Below are 15,065 nucleotides of genomic sequence, written 5' to 3' on the forward strand. Positions count from 1 at the left end.
CAGAATGATAAAATTAAGTCTGCAGGTAACTGGATAACATGCCTCCTTCTGGCCCCATGTGCTCAGAGACTTCATGAAGATGGAAAGAAATATGTTCCTTGTCCTAATAGCTTGGTATCTGCAATTCCTAAGCCAGGACTCATATTTGTGCATATGTAAGTGGAATAATAATAAATTATTCAGTCCCTGTGGATTCTGGACTAAGCATTTATGCATTAGGTTACCCTCCACTTCCAGGCTGTTTTCACTCCGTGAGAGTTCAATTTATTACATGTGCTGATTTTTCCACTCATCGGGTATATTCCATGTTTTTTGTTTCGTTTTGTTTTTCCCCTAGCTCTGTCCTTCCAGTTGTGTATAATAGACCTGTTATTCCCTCTCTCAGTAGTTAAGAGATAAAGCCAGGCAGAGTTCCTGTCAGTATTGCCTTCTCTATAAAAGTAGATGTCTTGATTAAGAGTATAAACCTGTGCTTAGCCATGACTCAGGACTGTCTCCCGTCTACTCCAAGGACATTCTCAAAATCACTGCTATACAATTTTTATATTATTTTTTTTGGGGGGAAGCAATATTCATTGCTTGAGAGATTAATGGTCTGTTGTTACCCTAGATATTCTGAGTGTTATGCTTATTTAGATCAAGCCGGTTGACCAGAGAGCCAAATTCCTGGCTCCAGTGTTTTGGCTCCTTGTGTAATTGCTGTGACTGAATTGTGCTTTATCATTACATTTGCATTCGATCAATAAATACTGGTGCCTACTCTATGCCACACACTGTTCTAGACGGTGGACTTTGGCCATAACGACCGCCTTACTTGCTGTAGTATATTGAAGACCTATGCATTACACAGTATCTCTGTTACAAAGTACCTGAGGAGAAATTTCCTGTGTCAATAGCAGGAAAATTTACACTTCTCCTAAGCAATTGATTATTTTTAATCTTGAAGACACTGTGAATCTTATTGATGATACCTGTTTCCATTTTTGCTTTGGCTGCTAAGAAGCCCAAAGCTAAACTTTGTGGCCTGATTTTTGCATCAAAACGGAACTTAAGGACTGGATTTTATAAACAGATCTCAACTGAAGCTTTATTTTCCTTTCATTAAGATTTTCCTTAATTAACTTTTCAATTTCCTTGTATGACATATATTCCTAAAACCATCTGCCATATCATTTGGAATATGGTAAGGCAAAAATCCATTCCTTCATTCATTAAAACCTGAATTCATCAGTAAGATGTTATTTTTACCTTTGGCATTTTTGTTGATGCTGATAAATGTAGGATTTTTTCCACCTTCCTATAAAGTATTATGTACACTGGATAGAATGACTAAGAAGGTTCTCTTCTTCCCACACACAAAAGCAGCAGCATATTAACAAAAATCTGATCTTTTAAACCATAGACTGTCTTAATATCACAGAACTGTGCTGCTATGAGACGGGTTTCCAGAATCATTTAAGAGCAACTCCTTTTGAATGTGTAACCCCTGCATCTTTCACTAGCCTGGTCTTTGATGCATTTGGACAGGTCGACCACAGTGGTTTATTTGTTTTTTTTTGTTTTTTCTAACATTTATTTATTTTTGAGACAGAGAGAGAGCATGAACAGGGGAGGTCAGAGAGAGAGGGAGAAACAGAATCCGAAACAGGCTCCAGGCTCTAAGCTGTCAACACAGAGCCCGACGTGGGGCTCGAACTCACGAACCGCGAGATCGTGACCTGAGCTGAAGTCGGACGCTTAACCGACTGAGCCACCCAGGCGCCCCCACAGTGGTTTATTTGAAAGAAAATAAAAGTAAAGAAACTTCCAAGGAGTTCTCCTGATTGGTATATAGTTACTAACCTTGTTATCTCTGCAATATTCATGGCAAGCATGATGATTTAAAGGAATAGAAAGACCTTCATTCGAACGAACAAAGTTAAATGTCTCCTATACAATATATTAAAACTAAGGCAGGAAAATGATCTAGTAGGCCTAGTGAGTTTTCAACAAGTTTATGACGAGGGAGGCATTTTTGCTTAGAGCTCAGTAAACCAAAAGACCAAACTCTTGATTCTGGCTTTAGTTTTTACTATTCCACTAGCGATTAGTCTTAGCTGTTACTCTAGTAAGTCAAAAATACTTTGTCCTAGTCTCCTATTTGCTGGTAAACAGGGAGCTAAACTAATGTTTCTGCTTCAAAATCTTAGACCATACAGGTTAATCAAAATATTTTTAGTAATCTAGTTTTAATCACTTTTGTAAGGTCTACATAACAATTTTGTTTTCTTGGCTAGCTAGAACCAGCTTCCTCCTGCCCAGTTATTAACCTCTTCACCCTAATATTTCCTGTCTCACATCATCCCTGAGAGCTCTGCACTCTCATCAGAGCTCTTCGGATCATTAGACTTGAGTCATGTTTTAGCCTGAAAGTACTGGGAAGCAACGAAACCCAAGTTGTTGATCTGTTTGCAGTGGAACTATTAGAATACTTAAAAATTCTGGTTTAGGTAATAAATGCTTGTAATTTTTTTTTCCCCTTCTAGACATGGGTCACCTTCAGGTAGATTACAGAGATAACAACAGGCCGCATCCAGGCGAAGATTCTTCACTGGACTCCATTGCCTCAGTTGTGGTTCCCATAGTAATTGGCCTCTCTATTATAATAGCATTCCTTTTCTTCAATCAGAAGAAACAGTGGATACCACTGCTTTGCTGGTATCGAACACCAACTAAGGTACTGTCCTGAAAAAGTCTGTCTTAAGTGACCGAACTGGGAAAGCTTGCATGCTCGCATTTGCTTAAATTGCTTGATGTCTTTTGTATTAGCCAGCGAAAGTTTTGCTTTGGTCTTCGTAGCCTCAAACACACAGTAAGCCGTAGCCATAGTACTTGCCTCGGGCTGGAGCAGTCACTGGATGAGTTACCCATCAACCACTGGTTAATGGATCCTGACCTTCCACACATCCAATTTCCTGGATTTAAAGTGTTTTAAAAAAGAAATACTTCTAAGTTGATTCCTAAGTCGTTGTATTAGAAATTAAAATTTGAGTTTCTTCTCAGTGATCTATCCACTTAGAATTGGGAAAGAAGTCCTGGTGAGAGGGTGACAGGGGAACTAGAGTGTCATGAGTGCATACAGAACTCCAAAGGACAGGGAGACATGTCCAGGGCAAGCGCATAGGGAAAAGGTAGCAGAAGATCCTGAAGAGACTGTAACTACTACTAACTAGAGCAGGCAGAGAGAGACACATTTCATATTGAGGGAGAAAGAATATTTATTGTCAAATTAGCCTATCTCAAAGACTGAGAAAATTCATTTTCATTAAAGGGAGAATAAGGACTCTTTCCAACCCTAAGTCTACTTTTTGCATTTAGTTTTTTTCCAAAGAAAAGAAAAAAAAATTCCTACACCCTTACGAATTGAAAACAGCTTGAATAATTATTTTAATCCACTTGATCATCTAGAGAACTCGTCCATGTGAAATTCCCATCAGATGCTTCTGCCCCTTTCTTTCAACATGTACATGTTGGGCGCAGGCTTTGCTGGGCACACGCGGGGTCAGGATACGGTCCCCAATGTACAAAGCTGGGAAGAGAGACTAGCTCATGACGTGCGTAGAGTGGCTGGATGCAGAATGGGGCTGGCCCAGCCTGTGATGATGCTTTTACCCAGCAAGTGATTTAAAATCATGTGTTTATCTTAAAATCTGCCTGGCCAGTGACGACGTCTTCAACCCTTTTAAGCATGAGTCTGCGCTTTACAGATTTGAAAATAGTTACGTCGCTTCACCAGACTCTCTTCTCAGTTCCTGTGACGCAAGCCTGACGTAATTTATTGACCATTTCACTTTTAAACACAGTTTGTCAGTATCCCTCACGAAACTACCACTGGTACTAGAACAGGACGTAAACCCCACAGCCAGCGGGCCCGTCAGTGTCCCGCGAAGCTGTTACCTCCCTTGAATCGGGTACGAAATTTGTTAATGGAAGATCTGTGAAATAGCTAATTCTTTGTGGGTTTTTTTTTTCCCCTCCTCTCATCAACTAGCCTTCTTCCTTAAATAATCAGCTGGTGTCTGTGGACTGCAAGAAAGGAAGCAGAGTCCCAGCGGACAGTTCCCAGAGAATGCTAAGGATTGCCGAACCAGATGCAAGATTCAGCGGCTTCTACAGCATGCAGAAACAGAACCACCTCCAGGCAGATAATTTCTACCAGACAGTGTGAAGAAAGGCAATGCGGATGAGGTTTTGAAAGACAGACGACGACTAAATCTGCTTTGAAAAGTAAACTAGAATTCGTGCACTTGCTTAGTGGATCATTTTGGATTGTGACTTGACATACAGCGCTAAGAACTTACCGGGACGGGCTCTGTCTTCAGCAGTGTGCAGAACAAACATTCCCACTCTCCTCAAGATCACTGACCAAGTGTTTTCTTAGAACCAAAGTTTTTCAAGTTGCTAAGATGTATTTGCTTGTAATCTAGCTGTAGAGGTGTTTGGGGGCGGGGGACAGCGAGTTTGGTTGGGGAGATGGGTCGGGAGGGTGGTGTTGGGAAGGCGAATTGGTCAGCTTGGCTCGGGGAGAAACCCAGTGTAATAAAAGCAGCTGAGCGGCCCAGAGGATGCTTGCTCCGAAGTCTCGCTCCGAAGACTGCCACGGGTCGTGGCAAAGCCCAGGCCCGAATGAGCGGGAGACAAAGGCCTTGTGATCCAGCTGCCGTAGCCACCTTAGGACTGCCAGACAGCACACCAGAACCTTTTGATAGCCATCCCTGGTCTAAAGCCACGAGTTTCTTTTCTATACAGTCACAGCCACGGTAGGCGGGGAGGAGGCGAGAGAAATGTGTCGTGGCATTTCTCTGACGCGGGTTATTAAGGATAGATACAGTTAGACTTTTTGCTGCTTTTGTTTTCTTCCAAGCCAATCAGCCAGTTGCTAGCAGAGTCAGCGAGTGAACACGACGGAAGCGGTTTCTTGACGCGAGCACTGGAGCCCCTCACCGCGGCGGGGAGGGTGAGGGCGAAGGCGCCAGGTCTTTCCAGCAGGGGCTGTACTTCACTGTCTGTTGTTGCTTTGTTCTGTTGTTGGTTGTTCATAGTTTTTGTTGAAGCTCTAGCTTAAGAAGAAACTTTTAAAAAGGACTGTTTGGGGATTTTTTTTTCCTTATTATACTGATTCTACAAAATAGAAACTACTTCATTTTAATTGTATATTATTCAAGCACCTTTGTTGAAGCTCAGAAAAAAAATATGCCTCCTTAAACTTTAGCAATTATAGGAATATTTATGTAACTATCTTATGCTTCAAAAAAAAAACGAAAGTATTTGTGTGCGTGTGTATATAATATATATGTGCATATATATTTATACACATACAATTTATGTTTTCCTGTTGAATGTATTTTTATGAGATTTTAACCAGAACAAAGACAAACAGGCATTCCATATCAATGCTTTTGATCACTTACAAATTTTTAATAACACAAAATTTTATTCTACCTGCAGTTTATCTGGGAAGAAAGATGTGTGTGTTGCGTGTGTGTGTGAGTGTGAGTGTGCACATGCCTTGTGCAGTCAGCATCACACCTGCGATGGAGAAGGTATCCTTTAATTAAAATCTTCTTCCTCATTTGGATCTGCTTTCTGTTGGTTTTCAATTTGCTCACTGGCCAGAAACATCGACGGCAGGTTATCTGCCTCACTAATCAGCTCCTGGATTTTTTTTTTTTTTTTCTTCAAACAACTGTTTGAAACAACTACTGGAATATTGTCCATAATAAGCTGGAAGTCTGTTGTAGTTTGCCTCAAATATAACTGACTGTATCCTATAGTGTTAACTTTTCAAACAGCTCTCAGCACTTTTATACTAATTACCCATTTGTGCATTGATTTTTCTTTTTAAAATGCTTGTTGAGAAAGACACAGATACCCAGTATGCTTAATGTGAAAAGAAAATGTGTTCTGTTTTGTAAAGGAACTTTCAAGTATTGTTGTAAATACTTGGACAGAGGTTGCTGAACTTTAAAAAAAAATTAATTTATTATTATAATGACCTAATTTATTAATCTGAAGATTAACCATTTTTTTTTGTCTTAGAATATCAAAAGGAAAAGAAAAAGGTGTTCTAGCTGTTTGCATCAAAGGAAAAAAAAAAAGATTTATTATCAAGGGGCAATATTTTTATCTATTTCCAAAATAAATTTGTTAATGATACGATGTTACCAAAATAGATTTACATCAGCCTGATTAGTATAAAGTTTTAATCCATTCCTGGCATAAAAATCTCTATCAAAAAAAATTGTAAATGCTTGCTTTTTGTTTTTTCAATCATGGCCATATTATGAAAATACTAACAGGATATAGGACAAGGTGTAAATTTTTTTATTATTATTTTAAAGATATGATTTATCCTGAGTGCTGTATCTATTACTCTTTTACTTTGGTTCCTGTTGTGCTCTTGTAAAAGAAAAACAAATCTAATTTCCTGAAAAATAAAATAGATCTATGGCACTTGGAGTGCACTGTGGTTCTACAGTTTGTTTTTTCTTCAAAAACCAAAGCTGTGAGGGAATTATTTGCGACTTGGTTCTTGGCAACAGATAAACACTCTGAATCTAAATCACCCAAAGGACAAATCGTCCTTTTGTGGTAAGGTGGTCAGTCGGCTGACTCTCCAGCGTCCCAAGCAGCCGCCGGCCTGCCCTCAGAGGGCAGCCTTGCCCTGGGAGTCTTTGTAAGAAATCCCACCTTGGGGTTTATGGCCCACGACACTTGCTCTGAGGGAGACTTAGAAACCTACCTGTTGCCAGTCACAAATCAGAAATGTGCTCATCTCCTCACTGGTATCATCTCATCATGTGTGTGAGAAGGGTCGAGGTGGGAAACACTGGGAGTCTACCACTGAAGAAGAAAGAGTTTATCAAGCAAAATCAGAGAAATCTTCTTACAAGGGGACTGTGAGCTGAAAAAATATCTTTTCATACACTTCAGAAGGATCAGCTTAAGAATGAACTATAAAAAGACAATTGTTGTCTTTTCCCAAAAAACACATCCTCAAGGACTTCTGACTCTAGTATGCCCTCTAAAGTGGTATTTCCCTAGTACAGGTAAAGTTTTTACAAATTTGGATCAATTTAGGTTATTACTGTATATAAGTATGCTATTCATCAATTCAAGGGCAAGGAGCTAGTAAGTCTCACATATTCACTATCAAATAAAGCATTAATAAAACAAGGGACCATCTCGGGGCACCCGGCTGGCTCAGTCAGTAGAGCATGTGACTCGATTTCCAGGTTCGAGCCCCACATTGGTCGTAGAGATTACTTAAAACCTCAAAAAAAAAAAAAAGGAACCAGGTCGAGTTCTGCACATTCCTAGGTAACAGCTGAGATGCCGAGCTGGCATCCAAGTCCTAACTGAGCTACTGCCTTTGCAGCTCTGGTGTCCCAGTTACCGGGTGGACTGAGGAATATGGATGGGCCCATGTGCTCACAGACGTGTAAGTGGAATTCTAAAGACCCCCGACAGGGCCTAACTCTTCCTACACTCATGTTGTCTAAGGAAGGAAGCTACCTTAGCTACTGGGAATGCCTCACAGACCAGGAAATGAGCAGAACTTCTGTCCTTCCACAGCAGCCCGGGGCAATCTGGAAAAGTCGCCCTCAACCCTCCTCACCATCATGAAGCTAATCAGGGTCTCGCCAGCTCACATACTGTAGTGACAATATGTAGAACGGTAAAGGGAAGAATCTAGCCCTGCAAGGGAAGAAAACTTGTAAGAAATACAACAAAAACTCAGTCTCTCAAGCACGTATCACCCTTTTTCCCAACATTTATTAAATGGCAATGACTTGGTGGGAACTGGCCAAAGTGTTTCGTGACCAGTGATGTACGGGTGAGGCGCTGCTTCCAGAACTGGGACTTCAGGAAGACAAGCAGGTGTGAGTGAAACACAACCGGAGTGGGAGCGGGGTGAGGCTGCAGCACACAGGTAAGCACCTTAAAGGACACAACCTCCTTTGAAAGGACACTTCTTCACAGACACGTGAAGCAAAACATTTACACGTCTTGTATCTTTAACACAAGATTCTGAAAGCGAATGGCCACTTAATGGTTACAGCTGGGACAGTGGTGAAGCGCGGCAGCCTCCGTCCTCCCCAGCAGGGCCCGGCGACGCTCGCCACAGCATCTTCCCAGAACAGCCCACACTTCAGCGTCCGTCTCCCTGGACAATACTGGTACGTAAGATTGATCCTGACAGTTCCCTCAGAAAGATCAGTGTGGGTTCTTGCCATCACTGAAGAACGGCCACAGTAAGACTCTCTCCATGCTTTCAACAAGTTCTTCGGTGCAGTTCAGATCTAGAAAGCCGCAAAACTCAGCTGGGCCTACAGTCGGTTCAGGAAAAATAGGACTGCACCTGCGCAGACACCGCTCCCCCTTCCTCTACAAAGTCGGAGGAGAGAAGAGCTCCTAACCGTTAGCATTTAACAAAAAAAAAACACCCTTAGAATTCAAAACTGTGCCATACTTCTCTTGGTTCGTGATATAAAGAATTAGTGAAAGCGTGATCTAGTAACACTGAGTCACAAACCCAAGTTCGCGTGTGTGGAGTCTCCAACAGCAGGAAGGGGATGGTAGCCAGCTTTCGGAACAATGCCATAGGAAATCTAGCCTGTGGTCCACGAAAGGGAAAGCCGCTCCTGGCCTGACGCCTTATGTAGGACACAGAACTAGAGGAAGAAGAAGAACTTGTAAACAGAAATGTAGGTTTTGCATACATTTACACAAGATGCATACATGTTTTATATACATCTTATATGTATATAAAAATACACAAATGTCAATATTAATGCAAGGATCTACAGTAGCAACTTTTTTTTTTTTTAGAAGGCTACACCCAACAGAGAAGAGTTCTCTCACGACACATGTATTAAAATTGCCCAGAAATGAGATACCAAAAGGCCATGTCTCTCAGGATATCACGTAGAGCGAAGAGCCCATAACATTCGCCCTATACCGTCCGGCTTGTACCACAGCAGAGGCTCCCCCGTAAGTGAAAGAAGGGCTCAAGTCTCTGCATGCGCACAGCAGCAACCACGCCCACACTGCACCCTCAGGCAGAGCCTGGAGGGCAGGGTAAAGAAGCACATGTGAGGAAAAGCCTCGGGAGCCCACACAGCATCCCTCCCATCCTTCTTAGGCCAAATGAGGCCACTTTTGCACCTTCTTTCGTTTCAGACCTTTGCGTTTAAATTAAGCTGGTATATTCAGCAGCCAAGCCACAGTCTTCAGTGTAAAAACAACTATGAGGAAGTCCCACCGAGGAAGCAGAAGGAAAGTTCTCCCTTGAGCAGAAACCACCGCCAGGCCAGTGTTCTAGTGGCCCTCGGGGTAGAGGAATTGCTAACCGGCTGTGGACTTCCAGGATGGGTGGAAGAGAGCATTTTCCATCACCCCCCATCCGCACCTTCCCACGCGACTGAACACCTCTGAGCTTACACACACCCATTCGCTTGTCCGGGGTGCGGAGTCACCACTGCGGTCTGCACCCTCGCTTCTTTTCCACCCAGTCCTCGTAGAGCCGAGGCAAAGCCACAACACATGCACACAAGCAGCTCCGGAGAACAGATACAGTCTAGACGGGCTGGGCTCACAGGCTGGAACCTGTGGCCTGAGCCTGAGGAACAGAATTAGGTAAGTGCTGCTTCCCTAAGACACGCGGTATAGGTTCACAGTTACAGGCCTGGGTTTTCAGAGGAAGCACTTAAACATCATTTGCCCCCAGACGACTCTGTTCTCTGGGTCATAAAATTCTTCCATGCCGGTCAAATGATAAAATAGCTAGAGAATGCTTCCGAAGCTCGTTCTATCTTTGGCACCCACGGCAGTGCCCCAGGGACCCGCTATAATTAAAACCTGAGACATGTTCTTTATGTTCATCTCATTCCTGTGTCACATCTACAAGAACAAACCTCAGAACAATCCAGCTTTCATACCAGTGCTAGCACAACATAAAAGCAAACAAAGATGTCAGGTATTAAAAAGAAAAAGAAAAAGAAAGAAACTGGAATGTAATAGGAAGTAAAAGCCCTCCATCAGAAGAACATGGCTTATTAAAACATTTCAATCTCTTCTTTCAACCCCCTCCCCCACACCCCTAACCTACTAACGACTGGCTCCACTTCAATCACAGGTGACACTTAATGTGTCACTCACTCTGAGCTCCCAGTATATTCTACTGAGGTTCCCTCTTTATGAAGCTGTGGTTGAAGAAATATGCCATCTGAGTTACCTAACATCTCAGAAATCCCAACCTTCCTATGTTCAGCCAGAAACACTGACGGAGAGAACCCAAAGAAAAATGTTCCCAGAAGAGGACTGCTCTCAATATTGGATCATATACTATAGGATGCATTTCATGATGCTTAGAAAATGTCACCTGAATAACTGCTGCTTTATAAAAAATAATTTCACTGAAAAGTGTTAGTTTTGCCTGTAATTAAATAAGTTCATCAGTTCCCTCTTTATTATCCAAATTTTGCTCTTTCCTCAGCAAAGTTAGTAACCTCATTAACTTCTCGAATGACCTTCCTTTGCCTCATCACTGTTCCCAACCTGTGATCTTGATCTCACTAAAATTTACGGTTCATTTTTCACTGTCCTAGTTGATGAAAATCCATTCTTTCTCTCCCTCCCGTTCCTTTCCCTTACAACAAATCCCTGAGGGACTGTTCTCTGACTTCACTGTCCCCTCTTTCATCCATCCTCATGATCTGTCCTTCTCTACTGTCCCCACGATGGCAGACACCACCCTACTGAACCCCACCCTGTGTCAGTCAATACCTGAGACACATAATTATGGGAACGTCTCCATATTTCCTCCATTGCCTGTCTCCGTGCTTACTAAAGCTGAGCTGTGGAAATTACTTCCAGCTCAAGATCCGAAATAAAAGTTGCATTCTATATAACCATAATTCATAATGTGAGTAGCATAAGTAAGCCAGGCATCTATCCTCACTCGGCACAAATGAGAATGATAAAAGTGCATTTGGAAGTTACTTTCTTATCTATTAACAAGACGATGATGCATTTATCGACTAATCAGAACTTCCCAAGCATCGCACATACACCATTATAACACTCACCTTTCAGTATGTAATCAGTTAACAAGCTCGGAACCTTGTCACTGTCCTCTTTCATGGCACGAAGAACTGTAAAATGAAGGAGAGAAAGACAAGGCAACAATTTCAAACTCAGAGAGCAAATCTCATTTACACTGTAGCCTTCATTAATTATCAGGCATAATCAATTCCTACAAATTAGTGGTTACTTTCTGCATGCTAAACAGCAACTGCAAATGCTCAAGAATGTACTGTCGTTGAGTGAGCCCTTATCCAAGTGAGAACATTCCTGTTACCGGAGACTTCTCCCGGGTATAAAACATCCAGACAGTGGAACCAGCAAAGAAGAATTGGGCTATTTACCCAGAGCCTCAAGTCTGTCGTAATAAGTACTAGAAAGCGAGGTACCACCATGAGCACTTCTTTGAGCTCTGGGGAGCAGGAGACCCTCAGTCTGCACATCTCACAAGCGGGAGAAACTCTCAAATGACTAGTGAGCCACCTTCTCCAAGGAGCATGTCTGTCAGCCTTCTTGGAAACTTTCAAAGGCCAAAATAAAGAGCAGACCTCACTGAAGCAGCACCCAGCCACGCTGCCTGCCCCTGTACTACAGAGGAAGCCCGGTGAATCGACCTCATCCTCAAGGGGCATCTTGGACAATTTTATCTCCAAGCAAAGCCAAACAGCAAGATCAGCTGCTGGGGGGCTTAAAAATCTCGACCACGCAGGTACAGAAACACATGAACAAATGCTACACTTTCACAGCAGCTGCCACCTCAAACTGTCCCCGGAGCACCCGGGGGAGAAGGCTGCCCTGCTTCCCCAGACATACGATGGAACAACATGGCGTCTGCTTGGGCTTAAACCCTGGCTCTACCACTTCCCCGCTGTGGGCGCTCTGAGCAAGTTACCTAACCAGTCGGTGCACCAAGTTCCTCATCTGTAACATGAGCATAGTCATCAGACCAGTCCCCAAGGCTGGTTGTGATTATCAAGTTACTAATGCAGACGTGAAGGACTGAGAATAGCGCTCAACACAGAATATATGCTGTGTAAGCATTAGCCATTATTATTAACACAACTAACGGTATTCTGATTCTTATTACTGTGGCTACTGTACTTCCAGGAGCTTTCATGAGGAAGGCTGAACAACCATAAACGCTGCAACCGTCTCCCTGGGCTTCCGCCGTGAACATCGACGGGCGGCAGTGGTGGAGGCTCCGGTTCTCCCCCAAGTTTTGAGGAGCTAACTGCTTTTACTTCGAAGGGAAACTCACACTAACTTGGGCATTCCTTCACACCCCCTACACGTCTACTCAGAGATTCCAAATTGTGCCATCTACAAAGGTATCATCTAAGGATCAGCCTGAAGACATTCTGATGTGGGAATTATGATGTCTTTCGTTTGGCCAAGTCTGTCCATGCTGAGAATCCAAGGTCTTTCAGTAATTCCTGGCGTCTGGGCAATATTTATGTTCCCTTCTCAGAGGGTAACTGTGTTCAGTATTCCTGCTTCCCATCGTGTTTTAGATTGGTTTTCAGTTCTATATAAAATCACGTGCCATAGGCTAACATTCTTAAAAAGTACAGTGGACTGGGAATTAAAAGACCCAGCCCTGTAATTAAGCATTCCCCTGTGTGATCTTGGACACTCATAACTTCATGGGTTGGTCTGGAAAATCAGAGGGCAGGCCACCCAGTTAATTTCTTCATTTTCTATTTCAGACTGGCTGGCATCACTTGATTTACCTGTATCTTAGTATAAAATGTTTTGAAAGTATCGTTCACCAAAGGAAAGAGTAACAACTTCAGGTAGAAGGAGACAGGCAGGCAGCTTGTGCTCACGACAACCACGCCTCCATATCCCTAAATTCCAAAATAGGTATAGTCACAAGAGGCATTCCTGTGATTCCCTCTTATTTGGTTCCTTCTTTAATCAACAGTTAACAGAGCAGCAAATCCAGTCCCTTCAAGGAAAACAAAGCTCAGTAACTGACTTACCCCAAATCACACATATGTTAATTTATTTACCATGAGGGAAACACAGCAAATATGTTTACCTTTGTTTTTCATTGTGACCAAGAGAGGGATAAGTAACATCCAAGGACGTTACTGTAAATAACAGGGATAGAACCAGAATTCATTGCTCATTTATGGCTATCGTAAGACAGAATCAGTAGAATGTATATTTAGGTCTCACAAATTATTTTAAAATGCGAGCCTCTTGAAGGTGGAGTATTTTTGTCTGCTTTGTTCACTAAAGTATCTCAATGCCCAGAACACAGCCTGGCATAGAATAGGCCTTTTTTAATATTTGCTGAATGAATATTCTTAAAATATTACTATCAATTTATATTCTGCTTATGACTATTTGGGTTCCACGTTCTAAGAAAGGAGAATATTTTCGGTCACTTTCTAAATCTTTCCTACTGACTTACTGACAGTCATATTTACATAACATGACATAACATTTACATAACATAACATACATAGAAGCACCTTATCTATTGATAAATGATATGTTCTTAAACATACAAGGGATGATGGAGAATCAAGTTACACTTTTTTCCTCAAAAGTTCAGCTTGTAAGTATTTCAAAAGGTAAGAAAAAGTACAAAAAGTACAAATCAACTCGGAATTCAGTGTCACGTTCGATGGTGCAGCCATTTATGGTCTCATTCTCAATAAATGATGACATCTGTCATTTACTATCCCCAATTGACAAAACAAAACATAGCAACAATCAACCAACCAAAATCAGTATTCAGAATCAGCAAAAGTAAATAAAGTAACAGTTTCATTTTGGCTCTGCTCACTTTTTGTTAATATCTGAAGATCTTCAACAGATGGTGGTCCATTTTTTTTCTCGTAAGGAATGACTGTCGTCAAGTACTGCCAAGTTAAAAAAAAAAAAATGTCACTTAAATCAGAATGACCTTATCTGTAAAACTTCGATACAGTTACTACAGGTCTATTTTGTAACATGAAACATGAGCTTCTTTAGTATGGAACACAGGTATCTTACTATCTCGGCTGTCTCTCTATTTTTTGCCTACCTCCATCTGCTTCACACAAACCCAACATTAACATAAATATATTTTCACCTTTCAATTATTGAAAATTTCACAAAAGTAGGCCTGAGGGTGATCTTTACAATTTGTTCATCTTTAAAGTAAAGCCTTATCTAACAATCTCCTTGCATTATTTCCAACATACTTGGAAAAGAGTAATTTAAAACTGAAGACATAGTTGCAACAGTTCTGCATGATCAAATAATTCCAACAGCCAAATAATTCTGTTTCAGACCATTTTTTTCTGGTTGAACAAAATGGTCACGTGGATAACCTGACAACTTAAAAACACACACCAGCTTCTTCCAGAAGCTGACATAGACACACGTACCCAAATAATTTTAGAGGTGTATTATTATTATTATTTCAAATTACTTGTAAGTAGTTTCAAAGTTTAAAGGCGTTAAAGGAAAAGAGAAAAGTGAAAGGAGAGAATGGCCTGGTGAATAATGAAAATTCACGTCTGATACATAGACAAAGTGCCTCATTCACTCCCGTGAGGGCTCACAAGTACCAGTTATGGCCTGTAGCTACATCCCATGGAAGCACAATCTAAAATTTACTGTCCAGATGTCCCTATTCTGGCCACTCTACCAAAACTATCTACCTCAGTGTGGTCTGCCTGTGCTCATCTGGAGAGCCACTGTTCTCACTTAGAATCTTTTCAGACCCACCCATTATTTAGTCCTTGTCCTAAATCTCAGCTCTAGTCCTAACCCTCCTTGAGTGATTTCACCCCTGAGTGATCTTATAATCAAAAAACAAGGTAAGATGGTTTAGTAAGAACTGGCTCCCTACGTACAGGGAAGCAGGAAAGTGAATTATTCCGTGTTTAGGAAACAATCCCCACCAACTTTTCGGTGTAGACTTCTCCAAGCTGATACCCCGT

General features: G+C 41.7%; 2 protein-coding genes across 5 annotated transcripts in view; one reads left to right on the forward strand and one right to left on the reverse strand.

The window, feature by feature from the left end:
* CRIM1 (cysteine rich transmembrane BMP regulator 1) overlaps positions 1–6,498 on the forward strand; it is a 189,419-nt gene extending 182,921 nt beyond the window's left edge. For all 3 annotated transcript variants that reach the window (XM_060652408.3, XM_060652438.3, XM_060652428.3), the window contains 2 exons: positions 2,526–2,716; positions 4,031–6,498. In XM_060652408.3, coding sequence (XP_060508391.2) covers positions 2,526–2,716; positions 4,031–4,207 — 368 coding nt within the window. In that variant the 3' untranslated portion in view covers positions 4,208–6,498. The remainder of the gene's footprint in view (positions 1–2,525; positions 2,717–4,030) is intronic.
* A 1,297-nt stretch (positions 6,499–7,795) lies between these two features.
* The window catches only part of FEZ2 (fasciculation and elongation protein zeta 2), a 42,938-nt gene continuing 35,668 nt past the window's right edge, over positions 7,796–15,065 (reverse strand). For both annotated transcript variants that reach the window (XM_060652465.3, XM_060652452.3), the window contains 3 exons: positions 13,922–13,997; positions 11,130–11,195; positions 7,796–8,714 (listed from right to left, as the gene is read on the reverse strand). In XM_060652465.3, coding sequence (XP_060508448.2) covers positions 8,698–8,714; positions 11,130–11,195; positions 13,922–13,997 — 159 coding nt within the window. In that variant the 3' untranslated portion in view covers positions 7,796–8,697. The remainder of the gene's footprint in view (positions 8,715–11,129; positions 11,196–13,921; positions 13,998–15,065) is intronic.

Source organism: Panthera onca, chromosome A3 (assembly GCF_046562875.1).
Source record: "Panthera onca isolate mPanOnc1 chromosome A3, mPanOnc1 haplotype 2, whole genome shotgun sequence".
Taxonomy (NCBI): Eukaryota; Metazoa; Chordata; class Mammalia; order Carnivora; family Felidae; genus Panthera; species Panthera onca.